Source organism: Paramormyrops kingsleyae, chromosome 18 (assembly GCF_048594095.1).
Source record: "Paramormyrops kingsleyae isolate MSU_618 chromosome 18, PKINGS_0.4, whole genome shotgun sequence".
NCBI lineage: Eukaryota > Metazoa > Chordata > Actinopteri > Osteoglossiformes > Mormyridae > Paramormyrops > Paramormyrops kingsleyae.
In genome coordinates, this window is record NC_132814.1 from 13,347,715 (window position 1) to 13,371,727 (window position 24,013).

Consider the following 24,013-nt stretch of genomic DNA (forward strand, 5'->3'; position numbering starts at 1 on the left):
TCAGGCAGTCTATATTTTAACTCCCTCCCAACCCCCAGCCACACAGTCCCCAAGGACCCCTTTGAGAAACAATGAACCATGCAACACACCCATGGTTGGACCCAACATTAGCCCTACAGACAGTCCAGTTCAGAGGCCCCTAGGCAAAGCCACGGAACTTCTGTCCTTAATTATGGACTCACAGGTGGGGGTATTTAAGTATGATACCCACAAGATTTTTTTTTTGAAAACTAACTTGGGCATTGATGGTGATGTGTCCGGTGGGTTGTCTGTTTAAAGCTCAAGTATATCTCTGAGAAACCTTCCCGCCCCTCCCCGGGGCTGGGGCACCACTTAGAACACCTTTAAGTACATTTGTTTTTCTCATGTGCTGCTCTTTCCCATCTTCGTGGAAAAAAAGCCCCAGAGTTTTGCTGGAAATGAGGAGACATATTCAACAGTGCGGAAAGCGGTGACAAATTTAAATGAATCCCTGATCTCAGAGCGACTCTTAACAGATCCCTGAATGGTAAGTACGCTCATTCCCACCTATTAACATATTTTTACATAACAAAATGTTAGCCGAAGGTAAAATGACAAAAAAAACCTGGTAGGTGGGAAGAAAATCAATTTTCAGCACCATAAAAGCCTGAACATCAACCTGGACTCACATCCTTAATTGAAGGGAGAAAAACACTACAAAGCCTTTTAAAGCACCCAGTGATTAGATGTGATTAAATAAGTAACACAAGCTTTAACCTCATGTTGCCATAGTTACCATGAAGACAACCAGTTCCTTTGGAATTTGTGTTTTAGCAATATACTTTGTTAAACATGTTAAAAAGCAACTATATAACAATAAATAAGCATATTTATTTAGATACTGATAACAGATTAAATGGTACTTTTAAAAGTAGAACATATTAAAAAAAACATATACCTGTAATTAATATCAGATACATGTATTTTATCACGTAATACATAATCCATTTAGTACACAATTGCAATATGGTTTAATGAGAATTTGAAAAGGGCATACTGATGGACTGCTAATTAACTGTGCTTGGAATACAGGTCAGGGTATGTAACTTCAACAGCACTGAGGAGAGGAGCAAGGTTTGTGCCCTTGGTACAAGGATAGGCGGTGGTTTAGCACATCTGGTTCTGTCGTGCTGAAATAGAGGCACACCCCTCAGCCTGTGATACAAAGTGCGAATGAGAGGGATGGAAGTCGTCCGGGGGTCCAGTTTTTATTTTGCATAGAAAGGGTCAAATTAAAAATACTCTGCCTTAAGAAGTCTGTCCGATCCTCTGAACGACACCCGGTGTAAAGTGCTAAAGTAAACTCAGTAAGGCGGAGTACGGGCTCTGGGGATGTCACAGGCACTAGCTAGACAAGCTGGGGGCTATGAAAAAAGAATTACGATGGTATGTCTTTCTCGCTCCATAGAGAAGAAAAAAAAAAAGCACGAAATGTCCAACTGTCCTCAAAGTGCATGTAAATCGTTTTTTTGTGACACAATCTGATGCTTTGTGTGCTGATTCATATAAAATATCCATGCAAAAAAAATAAATAAAACAGCAACACCCAGCACCTGAAAACACAGGAACATCTGCTGTGTTCTAGTAGATTCTTTCATCAGTGAATAGGGAGATGGAGAGCGAGGGGTTTTGTTCAGGTAGTCGGTCTGCTCACCATCAGGTGAGTCTGTCAGGGAGATCCCAGAAGGGGCTAGTAGCCCGCGTTTGGTTGCAACTTGCCCCCTTCACGAACAGGAGGCACCCCCCGCCTTGCTAGGAGAAGGTGTTTCTCAGTTCTTTGTCTAAGACCTCTGCTCCAGCTGAAACACGCACCCTGCACCCTATTCCACCCCAACGGGAAGCAGCTCCTTCACACACCACGTTTGATTGTCGCTCAGGCACATTTCAGTTTGATCTGGCGCACAGACAAAGCTACGTCTCTGTTGACAAAAATGAGTCATTGTCATCCTCCCTGACCTGTTTCTGGAGGAACCTATGCTCATGTCCTTCTGCTCCCAAGTCCTCCTCCCCTTTCTCCTCCTCTCCATCTTCACTCTTCTCACACTCATCCTCTTCTTGATTACCCTCCCCCTCCTTCTCATCCTGGTACCTGGACACTTTACCCAGCAACTCCTTTCCAGCTACTGGCCCCGAATGCTCTGCCTGCTTCCTGCCGTGACCCGGCTGCTCCGGGTCCAATTCGTCCACCTCTTCAGAGACAGAGTAGATCTTGCTTGGGGTGTGTCCTAAATTTCCACCCCGGCGGCGCCTCTGATACAGACTGAAGTCAGAAATATTCTTGGGGAAGTCTTTCCTGTGTAGGGCAGAGGAAGTGGATGTTGAGGGGCCCTCAGCAGGAAGGAGGAGTGACCCATTGGCCAAACCGTTGAAGGCTTCCGGTGATCTGGACCCAGCTGGGTTCTGCTTCAGCATGTTGGTGACGTCAAACAAGTTGAGCTTATTCTTCTGCTGGCCCCCAGAGGGCGCCGGTGTGTATTTGAGGGAGTGGTCAGGGTAGGTGAGGCTTGACGCGGCGGTACTCCCCTTAGACCCATGGCCTTTCATCATGCCCAGAACCTCATAGCGAAAGCTGGAAATGTCTTGCTTCAGTTCCTGAAAGATGAGGGAAAAGAGAAAAGATACCAACAGCAGTTTAATGAAGTGTTATTTCTGAATAAATCCTAATTTTCCCTCCGGGGATCAAAAAAAGTACCAACTTATTTCTCTCATCTCATTTGATAAATCAGTTGGATTTAATACAGTAAAATCTATGCTCAATTTAATGGGAGATCTTATTACACTTCCTGTTATAAACTATGAAAATAATATATTGTTTTATAAGTATTTGGTTAGAAAAATCCGCTGGCTCTCAGCGAGGACAGGAACAAATATTTTAAACTATATAAATGTTGATAGTATGATGAAACAGCCCGAGCCCAAAGAACCAGGGGTGGAGCCATTCCTGAATTAACTCATCAATTCCAATCCAAATCAGGAAATGGAAACGGGAGTTGGAATTTAAATCTCTCTGAAATTCGGATTCAATTCCAATTCTGTTCCCCGTAATTATTTTCCAATCCCAACTACAATTCCATTTTCTGATTTGGATTTGAATTGAGGAATGCATTCTGGAATGGTCCCAACCCTGCAAAGAACATATCTTGAGAAATATGGTTTGATACATCTTAGCTCAGTGGCTGGTCTCGAGACAAATTATGAACAAAGGAGAAGATCACGCATGAAATTTACAAACAAAAAATCTCCTTGTGGTCCTTGATTTAGTTGCTTGGCTATGACCTTTATTTACAGTGGTGAAGAAGATCACAATTAGGCCATTTTTACAGCAGGACATTTTAATGGAATTAATAAACAGTAAATCCATCACTCAGGTGATAAGTGATTATAGGTTTTATTGTTATTTTGTTTTATTGACACAGTACAAATCAGACAAGGTGTTTCATTGGTGGTCCCTCCCTCACCGCCCCCCGATGAGGAATGAATTAGACTCAAATAGAGACTGCAGCATGGATCTCTGACTAAACTGCCTGCAGCGTCTCTGAAGCTGGTGGAGATGTCGGAGGACCTCACCTTGAAGTTCTCCTCAGTCAGCCCCTCCTCCGTCTTGGCATCTCTGATCATGGCTGCCACATATCTCTTCACTAGGTTCCTCAGCACCTCCTGCGAAAGTTGAGCGACAGTTTCTCACACAGGCGTTTGATGCGAGTCCCACACAACCGGGAAGCTTTGCCCAGATGGAGCCCAACGTTACCTGGTACTGGTGGTTTAATCTGAGGTTCTCCGCAGCACGTCTCTGTAAGGGGGGGGGTAGAAGTTGACACCGTGATTCGCTTGGCTGATGTCTCCCTTTCATGCAAATGGAGGGCAGCCAAGCCAAGGGTATGAAATCATATTGCATCAAAGCTGGCTGTTGTCTGCTACTTATTTGTCTCCATGCACTTTGGCCCCGTGGAGCTGGAACAAGCTTTGGTTGCTTTTACATTTCGCATGACAAGCGTTGGCTAAAACGCCAGAGTAAGTCAAACCAGAAAAAGGAGTTTAACCAGTGCAACTTCACATAAACTAGATACAAGTTCAGTTACATCGTACTGTTTTAAAGTTTGATGCCAGGAGAGCATTCATTTTCATTGCTGACAGACACTCTGCATTGAAGATTAGGTCTCACCCCGAGGGTTCCAATGGTTTCGGGTCTTTTTGACTTAGTCCGTTTGAAGACGTGCTTCTTTATCCACTTGATGAGGTACCACACGGACTTTGGGCTGGGGATGATATTGAAAGGAGATGGCAACGTCCCTCCTTCTTCAAAGTAACTCATCCACAGCTTCGTTCTTGCAAATTTCCATTCAATGTCTGCATGATCCTACAGATGTATGAGACCATCATAAACTCAATAGAACAGCACATTCACACAGAAATTATATCAAACCACAAGGATGACATTTCTGACAGAAAGTATAATACAATTCAACCTTGTTCCACAGACATTTCATGTCACCAGTAACAAAAAGCTTTAAAAATTTTAACTAACGGCTTTTATCCATTATGTATATTGCTCCCACAAGTGATAGATGGGAGAGACTGAGTGGGTGGGAAAGGGAAATATATGGTCATAAAGACTCACAGCGATGTGCTGGTACGAGTTGTTCATCATCGCTATCAGCATGTTGAGGAGAACCACAAGAGAGATGATGTTGTAGGTGCCGAACATTGTGGCACCCACAAACTCGGTGAACTTGTGGTCGGGTCCGACATTGGTCACATAGAGGCTGATCAAGCCAAAAATTGACCAAAAGAGAGACTGCAGGGTCTCGAACAACCTAAGGAGAAACAGGAAAAGAGGCAGTTTGTTGAGAGTTTCAGTGAGTAAACTCACAAAAGATTACTATATAACTGTATCCATTTTCATCCATTTTTACAGCATATATCCAAAGCTATCCAACCAGTGAATGCAGAGCTCCTTATTTGGATGTTCTGCTTCCTGGGGCTTCTGGTGTTAAGTCACACCATCGAAAACCTTCACAATGCTGCATGTTTTACAGTCAACTGTTGGGTTACAACCAACCAATATTAAATTGCCTCAAGGGTTCACTGTAGGCGCACACACTGTTATTCACCATGTCTAACTGAAAGGATTCAGACTGCTTTAAGGCTTTAGCATATCTGCATTCAATGGATTGTGTTCTCAACAGGAAGATATGAAGCTTTGGAGGGGAGCCACAGTGAGTAAGATTACCATGCTCTGTACATCGTAGTCTGGTTTAACAGACCATTGCCGCATTAAATCGAGCAATAATTAGCCATGCATGCTGAATCCAAGCTCAGTCACCCAATGATTACGGGCGAATATAAATGTAAGTTTACGTTGAGAAGGCGTTGTTCTGCTTCTCGCAGCGGATGCCCTTGCAGGGTTTGGGTTCGTCGCTGCCCTGTGTCTCGTAGTAGAAGTAGAGCTGATTGAGGCCGTTGGCAAAGGCCAGCAGCACCAGGCAATAGATGAAGAGGAACTTGAGGATGTCCAGCAGCATGCGGCCCAGCGAGATCTGCAGCGGGCCCAGGTGCGAGTTGGCCGTGAACAGCGAGATGAGCCGCAGCGAGCTGAAAATGTTAGCGATGGCAAACACGGCCTCCGCCACCAGCGTGGGGTGCCACATCTCCCAGTTGTCCCTGGGCTTGCAGCCGCTGTACTGAAGGGGGGCAGAAAAGGAACGCAATGGCACTGGTGAGGAGTCGGATGGAGGAGGGGGACAGAGCACCAGTTTAACTTGGGTTACAGAGAGGACAGACTGCCATTATCCATCTGATCAAAGGGGCCAGTCTAGGTCTGACATCAACACGGAGGAAAGGGACACACAACACGATAGAACAACACAATACTACCACACAACATGATAGTACAACACAATACTACCACACAACACGATAGTACAACACAATACTACCACACAACACGATAGTACAACACATACAACAGTACCACAAAACACAATGGTACAAGTAACCAGCTTAGTTATTTGTAGAAATGTGCAGGCACAGGATGGTGGGAAAATAAACAAAAACACTGAGAACATAAAACTAAATAACTTATAAAGAAACGATCAAAAGGAAATACAGATAATTGCCCAGTCTGCCTCTCAAAACCAGGAGAAAGAGGCAGCAAACAGAAAGGGCAGCCTTTCCCAACAGCCCTACTTCATTCCAGCATTTGATGACTAAATACACTATTTACAAATATATAAACACAATACACTGCATGCCAAATGAGTTACATTCAATAAGCAAACCGAATCTTCAAGTAAACTGAAGAAAAAGAGGAAAATTAGGCTATGAGACGGCATGCAAAGCATTTTCTATCTGGCAAGAGTGCAATCCTTGGTTCCTCAGTGTCCTCTCACCTTCATGAATGCAACAATCTTCAGGGAGATGGTTGCCAGGTAGAGAGAGTTCATGACAAAGTCCATGAGGTTCCACCAGTCGTGGATGTAGTCCTGGAGCCCACCGTCCCACATCTGTTTGATCTCTGTCCAGATGAAACCTGCATGTGGGAAGGAGAATAACAAGAACGATCACCAATCACCATCACCAAAGATGTGACTTCTAGCCCTAAAAACATGATTTCAACTATGTGGATGGTGGATGTTCTTTAAAATCTCAATACAAATACAAATTCAAGTAGAACAACAGCAGATATGTTTAATTAGCACCAGCTAATGCACTGCACATGCGAAGGAGCGTTTAAAGTTCACATCTGATATCTGTCATCCCCTTCTGCTAGATATGCTTACTTTTATTTGGCAGCGCAGGGATTAGAAAGAATTTGGTGTAATTCCTCAGACCTTTCTTTCTGTGTCCTCATGTGTCCTCCCAAATGTAGAGGTTGCCAGTACTAACTTTACATCCTCCCATATATATGGTTAGGAAATGGCATTCAGTTGTCATGCACTTTTGGGGAGTTACGGTTTATGCCCTTCCAAAGAGGAGTACTCAAATGGCAGACTCCAGTCCACATCTGGACCAAAACACAATAAGATCTTGCCCGCTGATAGATTTTGGACCTCGGGGGAAAATAATTGAGTACCCTTTAGAAAAGTGAGTACTGCTTTAGAACATTGGGTACTGCATTAGCACAGTGAGTACTGCTTTAGAACATTGGGTACTGAATTAGAACAGTGAGTATTGCTTTACAACATTGGGTGCTGCTTTAGAACACTGGGTGCTGCATTAGAGCACTGAGTACTGCTTTAGAACATTGAATACCCACCAAAGGAACAGCCCAAATCTCACTGTAAGCTAGACCGTGATGGTCTGCTGCTTCTACCTACTCGAGTCACAGCGCCAGCCACCTGCCATTACCTAGGACCCAGGGTAAGATCATCCATTCCACGGCGGTGGGTGCCGGCCCCTGGCGGTTGGGCTCTGTGGACACGATGTGCTGGGAGGCCAGCAGAAGGAGGAAGAGGAAGGTCAGGTAGGAAGCTGTATGGCAGATGAACTTGATGAAGGGCTTGCGGATGAAAAGACCGTAGCGGCTCTTGGGGGCAATCAGGTAGAAGAGGGAGAAGAGTGGAAACAGGAGGCCGATGAAGACACAGGTGAGGAACTTCCCTCCCCAGTGCCGGCGTCTCCAGCCAGGAAACTCGTCGTACCACCGCGACGCGAGCAGCTGTTGACAGTTGGGTTGAGCCACAAACTGTAGGTTGAAAGGAACAGTAAACAAAAAATGCTAAGGAACAGGAGGTCAGTGAGAATCAGGTCTTGGCATTTTATCGAGTGATTATGTAGAGAAAGGTGGAATTCGTGGGAATAAAAGTCCTTTCACATTCTCTTACTTTCATAAGTCAGTCCCTACAATTCACCGATTTAATGAACAGAATTCACCCCTTGACAGGTTCTCTTTTCAAATCAACATCAAGCGTTTTTTTCAACCTGACAGGCGGAGATAAAAGAGGCGTTTTCACCTGTCACCTGTCACCTGTGTCAGATACATCAGCAATAGTTATCGCCTAGAACATGGCATCACCTAGAACATGGCACAATGTGACTCCTGCTACTCGGTTCTGCTTGTGTGGAACCACGTGGAACTTGCTGGGGAAGTTCCTTCCAGTTTAGCTTCAAGCCAGCACACGCTTCTGAGAAGCCCATCGCTTTTCCCAGTCAGGCCACCCGCGTTTCAATGTGGGCTGAACCATTTATTTCTACAGCTACATGGGCAACCACTGCAAACCAGGTTATTAAAGTCACGATGTCATCAGCCAGTCCTATTTCCCATCTGTACGCCTTGAGTGAGAGATTCCAAGCACATATGTTTGTGTTTAAGATCTGCTGCAGCTTTGCTATGGACTGGGCTATGGCCAGTAAGTAACAGAAGTATGTTAATTCTATTTGATGTTTTATGCATTTCTTTTGGCAAAAATGGTTCTACATATGGTTAGATTTTCATTGGCTTGGAGTCGCTGGATGGAACACCAAGGGGGAGGTGATGGAGAGATGAAATGACACTGCTAACCTATGATCTGTGAGGTTCATGTCTTAATTTAGGCTGGTGATTAGGACAGGCATTTTAGGAACCCTCCCTCTTGAATCTGCATTATGAATAACTTAAAAACAGTGGTGGCTGATCTGTCGATCATGGCGTATTTCTAGGTCAATCACAGGATGATTAATCGATAATGCTTTAATCAACTGATCGATCGCGATCAGCAAAATATACCAATGGGGAGCCAATCCCCGGTCTGCAAAATGATGAAGGGTACCCCCCTGGTTGGCAAAATATACAGCAAGGACCCCCCCGGGTCAGTGAAAAAATATACCATCGCAATTCGCAACTCAATTAAATTCAAGCTTAGTGCAGATCAAATCTTTGTGCTTTAAATGGCATTCAGAACATCCCATAATAGCTCCCGGTTACTTCACATCCATTAGTAACTCATTTTACTACACCCCTGCCTATGTTCCTGCTGTTGCGTCATGTTGATCTGAAATGCCACACATTTTAACTGTAATAATCTCAAAAGAAAAACAAAAAACAGATGTCTGAATTTGCACCCACAGCAAATCAATGTAAAATGCATCACGATGGAAGACTTGAGATCGCAAATGGCAGTACGAGCCATTTTGTGGCCGAATCCCATGCTTTTACCTCCAGAAAGCGGCTTCACAAACACCACACTCTGCAGGACATTATGGTGACATTCAGAATGCAAACGACAGCTAAACTACTGAAGATTTTCATGAAAGCCAGTGGTCAGGCTGAGAAACACAACCTTAGGGGGCAAAAACTTATTTCCTGCGTATTAATCTCTTCTGCTACGCCCTGCATGAAATACAGAAGAGCAAGCCACCGTCACACAGCCACAGAGCAAACACAATGCTCAGCTAACCAGGCGTTTATTCTTACAGAACCTCTGCCAGCTCCCTGTCAGGGGGCAAAGCCACACACAGCAAATGGGTTATGAGTACACTTTGACATTCTTTCTTCGCTTAAATTAACATCTGAACAAACGGCTAAGGCCTAACGGCTTCTCAAACTCCATTAGCCAGTCGGAGAAATGGATCTTCCCGCCTACTTTACCACCATTTCTCTGCCGTTCTGTATTTGCTGGACACTGTGGATGTTTAATAAAGCTCATTACCGGCACAGTAAATAATCACTTCTAACAAGAACTGAAACTTGGTTTACGGCGGGAAAGTCGTAATTTACAGTTTGTCGAGTTAATGGCGGCTGTTTTCTATTTTGTCATGCCTGAACAGATTATAGCACAGCACTGATTTTCCAATGAACTTAACACCATGGCTTAAAAACTTCCATGGGAACTGAAGGAGTTACACGAGTGACTCACATGATGTATACAGTACTTCGGTTCTCTTGTGTTAAACTTATCAGCCATTGAAATATCAACTGTGACAGTCAAAGACATGGGATAAAAGGGGTGACAGTTAATTCTTTGGCTTAATTCAAAGCCAGGCATAAAATGTATACAGATGTGACTCTGTTACCAAGCCATGCAGACCCATGTGGTCGTCATTCGGGTTTCTTGCTATGGGTTCACAGTAGGGTAACATTTCCTTTTACCTGCTGTAGCTTCTTTTCATGCAAATAACACATCTTTACACAAGCTAACTTGTTTATATTTTAAATTTATATTTTTATATTTCCACATCAAAAATGTTTGCTGACGTAACACGTAAGAATCCAGCACTGTCTAAACAGGCGTTAGATTTAATTTTTAATCTACAGCTAACACGGATGTTAGGCAATTTCCCACCATCCTTTGGGATATTTAGTAATCGCTGACCCCTCCCACACTCATTTTTAATGAAACACCCTGAAGTGGACCAGCTGCCAGATGACTTATAGATTTTGCTCCAGAATATCATATTTCTAAAAGCTGTTTACCTCCAAATAAGAAAATATTTTTTTTATTTAATATTCTGCCTGCTCAAAACATAAAAACCTACTTAACTGCGTAACATAGGCATCTAATGAAAAACACGCATCTCCAACACTCCAATAGTGCAAGAGCATGAAAAACACATTGTCTCAGAAACTTATGTAAGCAGATCTTTACACAGCCATTAGTGAACGGTTTAACGTTTTAAATGGACACTCGCTGTCAGCAAGGTAAGTATATCAGAATAAATAAGATACTAACTAATCTCACTTTATATTCACAATTAATGAAGTGAGCTGGCTAGGTATCTAGTTATAAATATTAAATTGTGAAAATTAGCTATATATAGTAATCCACACAAATGACCATCAAGAGTACAAAATGTTAACGGTCACACTTTTCTCTACGATGCTTTATGTATACCTTCATAATGCATTATAATGGTCGGTGTAAGAATTAATAAAGCATTACAGCATCTTCTATTGACAGTCATAAGGAATTATAGTGTTGATTATAATAATTCATAAGCTCCATTAAAGCTCTCATCTATAATGTACTATAGATACCTACATAATGCATTATAATAGTCATTACAAGCATTAAGGATGCTTTGTACTACATTGTGAAGGTAGCTACATAAAGCATTAATAATGCATAATAAACACAGCTATAATGTGTTATGCCTTTTTATTAATATTTCAGCCATGTTCATAATGCTTTACGAATGCATTATAATGTATTACATGCTCATAGATTCTTATTGACATTCACAAAAAGTGTTACCATGTTAAATAGTACAAACTTAAATACTGTACTAGTGAAACAGATGACTTCGTAAAACATGTTTTCACTGGTCAGTTAGACATTAAACACTATCAATAGACAGGAGAATGGGTGCATGCCATCTGTACTAAACAATCACAGTCATGAAGTAAGTATGCACAGTTTTCATCAGACAGCGACAATATAGTCACATATTACCAATCTGCCGGGTATCCTTCAGATCAAACCAGATTCCCTTAATAAGACCTTTTTTAAACTTTAGTACTCACACTGAAGTTATTCAGCTGAGGCAGCAGCAGATGCGACTTAAGAGAACGACAACAATTCCATCCTGGGGTGTCCAGCTGCAAAAGCTCCTTAAGTGTCTCGCTGCCTGATGCATCGGTAGTCTGTCACACAACTGGCCACATTCACTAAGTCACATGGTGCGGACACTTTTGACAAGTGAGGGGCACTGGGGTGGCCGCCCCCATAACACATGGGGTGGGGGCCCTGAGGGGAGTGAACGAGAAGAGAGAGCACTGCAGCTAAACTGACTGGGCTCGCCGTCGTCATGGGAACAAAGTCGTGTGGAGATTCCTCCCAAGTCACAGTGAGGTAGGTGTCGGTAAGGGGGGGGGGGGGAACTCATTCGCAGTAAGATAATTATAAAAGGCAATTTCACCCAGATTGCTCAAGCGTATACTACCTGAACACAGATGACACAGCTGTCTGGCAAACACCTCTCTACATTCTTAATTTCCAAAAAGACATAACCAGGACATTCAGTCAACCCCTTATCCCCAAGATAACAGAAAACAAACATATGTCTGTAAAATAAGACCAACACCTGGGTTTACATAATATTTTGATTGACAAAGCAAAACCTCTGACTGCATGAAGGCTGTAATACCAGTCCTTTACAGAGGGGGGCAGCAGCAACCATTGTAAATGTTACAGGCTCCTGGATTGGTCTGATATCAGCATCTCTGAGATGCCTGTGACAACAGGCAGTAGCTGTCTTCAGTTGGTATAGCCTTTATTAAATTCACACCAGTTCCAGTATCAGTAAAACACAATTCCTTTCTCTCATCCTAAGGTGAAAGGAAATGCTGTTTCACCAAGGAAACTGCCTTGTGTCACAAAATGAAAAGACTTGGAAGTGAAGTCAGGCAATCTTGCCTCTGCGATGACACTGACACTTACGGAATATGTACAGTCACCAGTTCAAACAAACACAGCAGAGGACAGATTTGGTGCTAAAATGAGCCCTGAGTGAAGAAGAAAAGAGATAAAAACGCCAATGAATCTTCAAACAAGACACCCTTTCAGTTATTGAGTTATTTTTCTTACCTTTTTGTCCACCAATCCACACTACAGACAAGTACACTGCCTACCTAGACTAATCCATATAGACAAGTACACTTCCTACCTAGACCAATCCACATAGACAAGTACACTGCCTACCTAGACCAATCCACACTACAGACAAGTACACTGCCTAACTAGACCAATCCACACTACAGACAAGTACACTGCCTACCTAGACCAATCCACATAGACAAGTACAGTACACTGCCTATCTAGACCAATCCAGATAGACAAGTGCACTACCTACCTAGACCAATCCACATAGACAAGTATACTACCAATCCACACCATTTCATCCTACAGATAAGTACACAACCTACTCAGTCCAAACTACACTACATAAAACTTCACTACCTTCCTAAAAATATTCATATTACAAATACATTACCCACATACACTAATCCATACTACAAGCAAGCACACTATTACCATACTCCACATTACCTTCCTACATGTAATGCAGTAGTACAAAATTCATATATTAAAAACAAATAGCAACAGCATTATGAAGAACTAAAAAATTACAATAAATCATCAATAACACTAAGATAACATGATGACATCACAGAACTAACCTTCCTGATGTAGCCTAACTGGTACATGAATTCAGGAAAAGGGGGTTTTAATGGAATGCCCCACTAGGAGTAGGGGATCAGAGCAGCTCTTAATGAATGATGCTCCATCAGTCTCACATAGGGGGCATTCCTGGGGGGAGGGGGTTAGGGAGGGCAACCGCAAGTGAGGGGGCCAACCATCGCTGCTAATGTAGCCCTGGAGTATCAGGGCTCAGTTCCTGTTTTGCTTGGCTCTATATTCTCATGAAGAACTGGAAACCTCTCCCTGTTTGTGGCCTGCTACAGGTGCGTCAATGCACTTCGTTCCGAGAGAGGCGCCCTCTAGAGATGGGCCCTGGTATTGGTAACACTGTGGTATAATCAGGGCTACAGAAAGACATGGCCGAGCCCTTATAAAGTTCTACCGGATGCCTACCCCCTTCTCCAAAACAAAAACACCATTACCCACGCTCACACACTTAGGGACTCCCCCTAGTGACTGGGCCCCCTGAAAGTCTTTCCCTTCCTCCCACTTTCTGGCCAACCCTGAGAATAATACACAAATATGTAATACACTGTTGAGTTAATTACCAGTTCCTCAATTAATCAATGAACAACCAAGGAGAAAATGATCCTTAAAACAAAGCTAGCATCCAACCAGAAATAAGGTAAGCGAAACCTCAACAGCGACTATCTGTGATGGGGCTTTTAGCACTGAAATTTATCACACCAGGAAACCACAGATGAGCTTCTGCCGACTAATTAGCAATCATCCTAAAGTGTTTCTTCCCTTCAGAGAAGACGAAGAGCTTTTCCTAAAATGTAAAGGGGTTAAAACATCATTTTAAAGAGGGGAAAAAGAGAAATGGAAAAACGGGGAAAAAAAAATTAGATGATACTTTGGATTGAATGAACCTGGGTTAGGGTTAGGGTTGATTTGTGATCTATTTGGTTGAGATGAACATCCTTCTTTTCCATTGGGCTATACGGACTTTGGGCCATTTTGGTGCTAAGACCCGTCCTACAAAGGGCAATCCAGGTTAAGCAACATATGACAGTGATCCCATCTGGAGCATCTCACTTGGGACCCTTACATGGTTCAACAGGTTCCTAGCACCAGCTCCAAAGATAAACACAAAAAAGCCCAGCATCTCACCTCCTTCTGGTGATACTTGATAGCCAGTTTCAGGCGGGCCAGGTCGTTGGTGTTCTCCTCGTCCAGCAGATTGGCATCGTCGCGGAAGTTGAGGATCAGCTCCAGCTCACGAGAGCTACGCGTCTGGTCCAGAAGGTCCTTAGCGAAGCGCTTGCACTGCTGCGACAGCTCCTCGTACTCCTGCTTGAACTCGTTCTCCACTTTGCTGAGCTCCTGCAGCTCCCAGCTGAGCTGGAAGGCAGTGAGGAAGGGGTCCTCGCTGGAGAGGGCGATGAGAGAGGGGCTGGCCAGCGCTCGGTATATGTTGAGGCGGGAGCGGGAATGGCGCAGGCTGTCCACATCTGAGCTGGACACGCACTCCACGCAGTTGCAGCGAACCTCGTGTGGCTGCGGCACCGACACGCCTTTCTGCACCAGCAGCTTGATGATCTCGTAGTTATTGGTATGCGCTGCCAGGATAATGGGCGTGATGTCAGGTGTGAAGTCTGAGAATTGCTTATCCAGGAGGACAGGAGGAACCTGTAAGTGAGATGGGGTCCGTCCTTAGTGAAAGACACTGGGGTGTCTTTACTCTCTGGACCTGAACCAACCACCTCTGCAAGTCAATCTTTTGCCCACCCTAACGATGGAAAACAGCCACCCCCCCCCAGGGGTCCCAAGCACCCACCCCTGAATGGCATCCTGATAACACCATTGGTCCTACCCCAGAACTAAATATTACCTCACTTCCTGTTTGCTGAACATTATTGGCAAGATCCTGATGCTTTCATCTGGTACCTCAGATTCCCCATCACCTGCCAGGAAATGATGTCTTAAAGACGCCCCACATTCTATGTCAGCGGTTGCCAGCATGTCGAATGCGAGCTACTAGTAGCGAAAGCTTACAAGAGATCTGTCATTTTGTATTTAATTTCACGAATACGTATTTGTGTGATGAACACCATCAACTTCCTACCGAAAGCATGAGAAAAGATAAATTCTTGGTAAAAGTAGCTCTCGCGGTAAAAAAAAGATTGGCGACCCCTACATGTGTAGCCATAATGTCATTATTCTCTTAACCCCATCCAAGAAATATTCTGCTGCCAAAAACCCCGGTTGTCACACCATTGCACTGAGGGGCCCCCAATCGCAGTGGGAGATTATTATTTTATGTCACTCCTGCCTGGCATATGAAAGGGATTGTGAGAGTGGGGGGTAAAGAATGGACTGTCCTGCAGAGGGTATTAGGTGTCTCTGTGCTCAGTCCCATGGGCACATTCCAGCAGTAGAATAGTAGCTAATTAGGAGCCTATTAGATTTAAATAAAATCCACCTCTTCCACAATCACCATGGCGTCAGTAGGAGGTTATAAATATCTGACATGCCATAACAAGGCTTCACTCTGATAAACTCCCCATTCTCTTGAAAGATCTGCTCGCGACAGGAACGCAAACAGTCTTTTCAACATCATACATTCGATGGTGTTAATTAAGCCAAGCCTTTTTTCTCATCTTAGCCCCCCAACACGCCCCCACCCACCACAGGATAGCATGTGTCGCACACTCATCAAAGTATGTCTCTGGGGGGAAAAAAGGAAAAACAATACAAAAAAGCACATTCAGCCTTTTGATTACTAGAATTCTGATCTAGAGACATGGAAATTTGCACATTTGCATGCCACACGGTGTAATTATGTATTCGCGAGAACATGGAGCGACTTGGACATGCGCCAACTGGGGTGCGACTTAATGCAATCTGACCCCAGTAGATGTGTGTTATAGATGACATAATGTGAGTACCACAGTATAAGGTAATATGGGCATACATACTGTAAGAGTATGTGCGTGTACTACAGAATAAGGCAATATGAGTATAGATGAGAGTATGTACATGTACTACCTGTCGAATATAAGGCAATATGTGTATAGATGAGAGTATGTACATGTACTAGAATATAAGGCTATATGAGTATAGATGAGAGTATGTATATGTACTATCTGTGGAGTATAAGGCAATATGAGTATACTGTAGATGAGAGTATGTATATGTACTGGAGTATAAGGCTGAGAATATGTGTGTGCTAGAGTATTAGCCAATGAGTATATGTGTGTGTGTGTATGCCAGAGTATAAGAAAATGAGTATAAGACAGTATATGTATATACTAAAATTTAAGGTAATATAAGTACAGATAACAGAGTCTATATTAGAGTGCTAGGCAATATGAATATATATGTAAGAGTATGTATACAAAAGTATAAGGCATTATGAGAATAGAGTCCGTATACGAGTAGTATGTAAGAGTAGAACAGGGAGAGTATAGATGAGTATAGAGTGTGTGCATGTATAACAAAGAGACTGGTTTGCATATACGTGTGGATGAGAGTGGATACACTCTTAGTGGCCACTTTATTATGTACTCCTACACATAGTAGCAGGTAGGACACGCTTCTTCCTCCAGACTTCAAGGATTGATGCATTTGGAGTCATCGGGTGACGCTTCTTGTTCACCACTGCCGTACTGCATTGCTATTTTTGCACTTGCGACCTTCCAGTTAGCTTTAACAAGTCTGACCACTCTCCCCTGACTTCTCTCATTAACTGGATGTTTTTTTTTGTTTTGTTTATGGCACCATTCTTTGAAACTCTAGACAAATTAGAATGTGAATCTCGCCCAGGAGGGTGGTTGCTTTCCGAGATGCCGGAATCAGCATGCCTGACGCAAATAATGCACCATGTTTAAAATCAGTTAGATTACACATCTGAGCCATTCTGATGCTTGGCTGTACGGAAACTAAAACTCCTGATCCTGTCTACAGGCTGCATACATTCATCTGGAGCCAAAGCATTAACTGTATGAAGCAGTATATTTGTGATAATCAGCAGGAGTTCCATATTTAAATGACCAATGAATGCACTGCAAAAAATGAAAATCTAAGCAAGTATAAATTTCTTATATTTAAAAAAAAAAATCAAATTTTATTAATAAACTGACTAACAACACATCATATGAATAAGAATAATTTGCTTGCATTTAGGGATATTCTCTTATTTTAAGAAATCTCACAAAGTACAATTTTTTACTGCACTGGCAGATAATTTTGCTAGTTTTAGGCTGTCTTGTCTCAAAGCAGAAACAGTTTATCTTAAATATGAATGTCATCTTTTTTGCAGTGCGTGTACGTGGGCAGGTGTGTGTGCGCATGTGTGGCTCTGCGCACTCAGACTCGCCATCGAAAGGGCGTCGGGTCAAATCCCAGAGTCGGCAGAGTGGTTTCACTGTTGGCCCCTTGATCGAGACTCTTAACCCCCCCAATTGCTCCAGGGACTGACTGAACTGTTATCTGAGCCTCACTTGAGCATCGCTTTGGACAAGAGGTGATTGCTATATAAATGAAGTGTAAATCGGAATAATTTATTTATCTCCAAATGCTTCTGCGTAGTAGGAACGTACTTCGGGCAAAACAATCAAGAATAATCAAAACAATCAAAGTAATAAAATCATGCATGAGTAATGCAAAGTAAATGTTATGAATGTGATTCTGTGTCTCCCCCTCCCCCGACGTCCCTCCCCCACCTGCATGCCCCCGCTGGGCTTCTTGTGATTCAGCAGCAGCTCCACGGCCCCCACAACCTCCTTGCGGATGGCGTGCAGCAGGGCGTCCCCCACGTACACGTTGAAGCTGAGCAGCAGCTCGATGATCTCCAGGTTCTCGTTCTCGATGGCGATGAGCAGCGCCGTGCGGCCCAGCGGGTCGATGCAGTTGATGTTGATCTTGAAGTAGATCTCGGCCTCCTCCAGGGCCTGCTTGACACTGGCATAGTCGCCCTTCTCCACCGCGCTCAGGTAGGCCTTCTCCAGGGGCGAGAGCTCTGCCTCGGCCCGCACTATGCGCAGTGGGATGCGGTCCCTGTAGGAGGAGTTGTCCGTCCGCCGGAAGTACAGCTGCGCCATGCTGCTAGGCCATGGCACGCCACTGGGCACGTGGGAGGGCCAACAGGGGACGGGAATTCACAACAGAGGCCAAAGATTGGGAGACAAAAAGACAGTGACGTCATGCTACAAACAAACAGCCAATCAGACAGTGACATACATCTGGTCCCGCCCTAACCTCCCGGCAAAACCACACCCCTAATCCACTCTGCTCATAGAACAGAAAAGTGATACTTAACACATCTCCAAGGGAAAATTCTCTTTCTGTCTACCCCATCTTGTTCTTCATGAAAGTTGGGGGGGGGGGGGGGGGGGGGTCACAGCATAGGGACAGTCAGCATGTTAGGGGTCTAAATCAGGGACCCAATGGCTACTCAACTGATCTTCCAGCCCCGGAAGAATATAAACCAACGACCTTCCGAACACAAGCACAGGGTCCTACCTCACCGAGCCTCACAGCGCCTCCTAGCACCTATCTGAAGCAATCCTGGCTATGTGCACACAGCCACGTCCTCCCTACAGACGTACGACTGACTCTTCATGGCATTTCCACCTGTGACCTTCGAGTGACAGGCTCCTCAACTGCTAGGACACCACCTGACTGGATAGCGAGGGCCCCTTCCTGCTCTCCAAGCTGATGGGCTCATGGGAGTAGAGAGAGACACACATCCCATTTTAAAAACTCTTGCTTGGAGAGGCGAGCATTGTACAAAAGCAAAAGTCCTCATGCCTCATTATGGCCACATAGTCATGCAATGCATGCAGGAAGGCAGGGTTTTGTACACTCTCAGGAAAAAAGGGTAAACATTTGTACTGAAGGGACTGCATCCAATTTCATCGTACTTTGTATGATGACAATAAAGATTCATTAATTCATTTTCTTGTCATTGGGGCTATACCATTATAATTGTACTTTTTAAGGTACAAATGGACTCTGAGGAACATCCAAATTGTATAAACAGCATTTATGTACCAGAGTACATAAATGTACTTTGAAAAGTGTAAAACGTACTCTGTTGGTACAGTTACCTATACAGCTAAGGGTACAATTGGCAGACCCTTGAGGGTACAGCCCCAGTGACAAGCAAAGGTACAAATTTTTACCCTTTTTCCTGAGAGTGTATGGTAGACAAGGCTTTAAATACCAAACAGTTGGAAAGGTATGTTTTCATTACTTGTTTAACAGACACGCACCACTAAATTGGTGATTACAAGAATCTGCAACCAGCTAATGTGTGTGATCACTGGCTCTTTTCTGGACAAAGGCAAAGTGATGTTTCTTACAAACGCATACTGTCCTAACAAAGCTACAGCCTGGGTCCTCATTTATGTATGATTCAGCAGAAATCTGGTGAAAATGTACAATCAAGCAATGTCATCACATCTGGGGTCTCCCTAGGACTACCTTGGGATCATCTCCTGGCCAATACCGTGACCCTGTACTTAATAAGCAGTTACAAAAGACAGATGGAAATTTCAATAATATGAGCTTCTTTGTGATAAGTTTCTCCTTTTACTTCCATTTTCATGAAATAATCACCTTGGCCCCAAAGCTAACAATGAGAAACGATTTCACATATCTTTCCTGCTGCCAGTGGGTAATGTTTTAAATCTCCATGAATCGATGGTTTACCATTATGCACTTTTTCTGAGGTTTACTGAACTGTAGCATTAGATTATACGCTGCCATGTTCTTTGTAATTCAAACAGACGCGCGAGCTCTTTGGGACAGATTCAGTTGAATAGAGGGCATATCAATTTTATTCTAATGTAAAACATTCAATCAGACAGAGAATTAATGACTGAGACTGGCATAAAACTTATTGTGTATAAAATATTAGCTACACACATATACAAAACATTTTGATTGTTTAGTAGAGTTCCGAATTGCTTAATGTATCACAGTATCACTTAGAATCTCATTTCAACTAAATGACCATTTGGCTGCTACTTGAAAAAATGTTGTGCCCCCATCCCCCTGTTATGCACACAACAGCGCCAGGAAATATCAATTCACAAACACCACGTCTCCAGCTTAAGTCTACATCTCCGTGTACCTCGTCTGCCGGCTTGATTTAATGTTGAGCGAACGCAGATCACCCTCCTGTGCCAAAAAACTGCGGTATAAACAGTGTCCTTACTCCAAATAAGGCAGGACCATGCCACAGGGACCGTGTGCCGTCTGGAAATGTCCAGATCCTCACCCGGCGACCCTTCGGGGGCAACAGTCGAGGAAAAGACGAGAAAGCGCTAAACGCTGGTCTACACACACACACACACACACACACACACACACAGGGGGTTAACACACTCCCCCATCAAACGGGCATCCTGAAATGTTTATTAGGGAAATAAGTTCATTTGCACGGGCTACGCGATTTTATACATGGGGTCACCGACTTTCAAACAGCGCCCTGGATGAAAGCTTACATCGCCCATGGGGAGGGAGGTGCGCAGCCCCTGTGCCACGAAATCAAAGCCACTTCACAGCCGAACGCGCGTCTCCATGACTTACATTATATTATACACATATAAAATACTTAAAACTGCTTAACTGCCTGATCCCAGCGGAAAACACGGGACTGTTTTGATATCGCTCCGTCGGAGTGCTGGCTGTCTTTCCAGGCATAACATTTTTCAGGAGACATGATTTATGGTAAATAATGCGGGTTGTCATCTAAATTTGCACTTCGCTAGAAAACGAGCCGGTTTGGGTAGATACGACGTTGGTACCGAAATGAAACAGGATCATGAACCTGAGCCGGCAGCACGTTGCAGAAATAGCACATTAAACTATTTAAAGTACATCCACAACACCGTTACTTTTAATATATTCAACTTTTATTCGGTTTCGAGAAAGGCCATTTGATATGTAATCTGTGATTCGCGTAGGGATCATTACCCTTAATTAAAAAAATATATCAAACTTATCCTCAGCAACTGGAGATTAAAGGATGCAGCCTATATGTCAAAATTATAAATGTATAATAATATTATTTCCAAACGCTTCCTTTTGCAACACATCGTCACCACAAGGTGATGTTGGTATAAGTATCCAAATAAACAGGTGCTTATAGGCTATGTGTACAGACTGACATGCGGGTATAAATTAAAGTGAAGTTCGCTCGCCTGCGTGCATGCGCATGAAAAATTAAACTTACCGATCCTTTCTTGATTTTTCGTGTATAAACAGATATTTTATTGTGGTATTTTCAAGGAAAAATACTTATTTCATATTGATTCCACCGTAGACGCACAACGGGGAGCGAAAAGTAGAAGTAACGGTGGGAGTCCTGAGCAGCGGATCTGGCCACGGCAGAGCAGCCGAATAGTCCGGATTCATTAACCAAATAGCCAAGGCGTTTTCAGTCTGAAAAAGACGCAATTACGCTTAACCATTTTCTTCCGGACGGGTTTCCCCTTCTTGTTGTGCAACAGATGACGCGACGGGAAAAAATATTTCCTTCTGATTCATCTCCATACTTTGCCGACACGAAGCACTTTCATGTGCTCGGCGTGTTTTCCAAACATGGTTGCCGCAAACCAGCGTTACTTAAAGCACTAAAGCGCAAACGCGCGTCCAGCCCAGTCTGCCGCTTCGGTTGCCACAGCCGAGGAAAATGAATCGCGGATGCTGTAGCTGCACATGGTTTGGCTGAGAAGCGTCTGTTATTAATGCCGGTGGCATTAGTGCTGCCTCCCAGCATCCGTGCGCTCCTTACCCACGGGTGACCAACTGTTGCGAAAGGGACACGTTTTATACTGGCTGGCGGCAGAACCGGTCCTAGCCGATGTGGCGCCCTAAGCGAACATGACCGCCGGCGCCCCTCGTCCGAGGCAATGTTAAATTGGCTGGCAAGTCGGCGCCCCCCGAGGAAGTTGGGCACCTATGTTTCCTATAGGATTGAGGTGCCAAATCTCAGTTGTAGGTGAGACTTCTGGGAATATATGTCCTGTGTTAAGTATTTGGGGTAGGTCGGATTATGATGTACACACATTTTCTTATAAAACAGAAAAAATTGTCTTGTATGAAATTATTCTGAATAGGCCTATAGGAAGTCTTTTGTCACCTGTTACTTGTCTGTATTCATATAATTCCTTTGTTGCAATTAAAAAGTAAAATAAATATTTGATTTCATGTTTAAACAAATTCCATACCCTTAATCATAGACTTAATAAAGCATCCTTTATTGGTGTAAGAAATGATGAATGACTTATTAAATTCATTTAAACTGAAATGGGTAATTTGGGGGGCGGCATGGTGGTGCAGTGGTTAGCACAGTTGCCTCATACCCCTGGCAATGGGGTTTCAGTTTTGGCCCCCAGTTCTATGTGTAAAGTTTGTGTTCTTCCCACGTCATTGTAGAGTTTCCTCCAGGTATCCTGGCTTCCCCACACAGTCCAAAAACATGCTAAGGTGAACTGGAGTTGCCACACTGTCTGAAGGCGTGAATGGTGTGTGTGGCCCCCGGTGATTGGTTATCTGCTGTCTTGTACCCATAGCTTCTCATATGGGCCCCGGGGCCCCCACAACCCTGAGTAGGACAAGTGGCTCCAGAGGTTGATGGGTAAGAGTTAATGATAGTAAGTGGGCCGTACACATCTGCAAACCAAGAGCATGTGAATCCCCAAGTATTCTGTTATTTTAAAAATTGAAAATGTTTTGTGTTTTATTTCATTGATAAACCTGAAACAGTTAACTGCACTGAGAATAACTGACTGAATTATTGTTTTTGTCTCTGGCATTTCAGTATTACGTGGCCTTTATGGTAGAAAAGGTAAACCATTGTGCGAAATCCCTTCATTGTTCTCTTCTGCTAGACCTTCTGCCAGGTCTGCTCCCCCCATCCTTAAAGACAGCTTATCTTAGAGCAGCCTTTGTGTGCCTCTTATGTCATCACATAAACCTTGACCTGCCCTGAAAAAGTCTTGGCTGCCCCCAGGTTTATCTCTGCACTCACCTCATCTACCGGCTTCATGCATTTCCACAAATGTACTAAAATTGCCCTTTCCCCGCGACGGCCGCCCTCAGCTGCAGAACTGGCATTAAGCCTCTCTATTCTGTATACTACGGTATCTCAGGGCATTTCAGCCGGCCAACCCTCCTTTATCAGACTCAAGCTAATGTATTAGGCTGATCCATTTATCTGCGTATTTGATGCTTTTATTCGAAGATGCTAAGAATTTTTACCCATTTACACAGTTGGCTGTTTTATCAGTGTGGTTCTGATTTAGTGTCCAACTCAGGCCTTGAACTGGCATCTTTATGGGTTCCAATCTGCAGGTATATGTGTGTCAGTGCTCTCTGTGTCAGTCTCCACTGACGAGAGTCAAGCTGAAGAGCAGCCTGGTTCTGAGCAGCCCAGTGCTCATGGTCGCAGGTTCTGTAGGACGTCGCCAGGCCATACATCACAGCTGCCCGCTCCAATCAGCAAGGACCCGGAGATCAACCATCCCAGCACCTGAAGTTGCAGAATACAGTCATGCATTGCATAATGATGTTTTGCTTAACGATGGACTGCATATATGATGGTCGTCCCGTAACATTATAATGGTGCTGAAATATATTGCAGAGCCATTGTATGCATTGTAGCCATTGTAGGCAATGTAGCGTCGCAGTGCAATGCGTTTGTGGTGATGCTGGTGCGCTGCACTGCCAGTCGTATTAAAGTATAGAACATACAATTATGTACAGTACATAACACTTGATAATGATAAGAAATATATTACTGGTTAATGCTTTTACTGACTGTACTTTTATTTTACGTTATTTTACGTTACGTTAATTTAGAATGCACTCTTTCTATGAATAAAAAAGTTTACTGAAGCCTAGGTTGTGTACACTCTACAATG

General features: G+C 43.7%; 1 protein-coding gene across 5 annotated transcripts; it reads right to left on the reverse strand.

Moving 5' to 3' along the window:
• Positions 1–832: 832 nt before the first annotated feature.
• trpc4a (transient receptor potential cation channel, subfamily C, member 4a) lies at positions 833–21,891 on the reverse strand. Of its 5 annotated transcripts, XM_072702098.1 has the most exons (12): positions 21,322–21,891; positions 18,603–18,802; positions 17,804–18,203; positions 14,250–14,768; positions 7,369–7,705; positions 6,411–6,550; positions 5,380–5,702; positions 4,640–4,835; positions 4,184–4,378; positions 3,770–3,811; positions 3,589–3,678; positions 833–2,613 (listed from the first exon to the last, which is right to left on the reverse strand). In XM_072702098.1, the coding sequence occupies exons 3-12, from the start codon at positions 18,179–18,181 to the stop codon at positions 1,933–1,935; spliced, it is 2,901 nt and encodes a 966-aa protein (XP_072558199.1). In that variant the 5' UTR covers positions 18,182–18,203; positions 18,603–18,802; positions 21,322–21,891; the 3' UTR covers positions 833–1,932. The 5 variants fall into 5 exon arrangements, with proteins under 5 accessions (XP_072558199.1, XP_023661070.1, XP_023661069.1 ...); XM_023805302.2 differs by lacking the exon at positions 18,603–18,802 and having other exon boundaries at positions 7,369–7,447; XM_023805301.2 differs by lacking the exon at positions 18,603–18,802.
• Between the last annotated feature and the right edge of the window lie 2,122 nt (positions 21,892–24,013).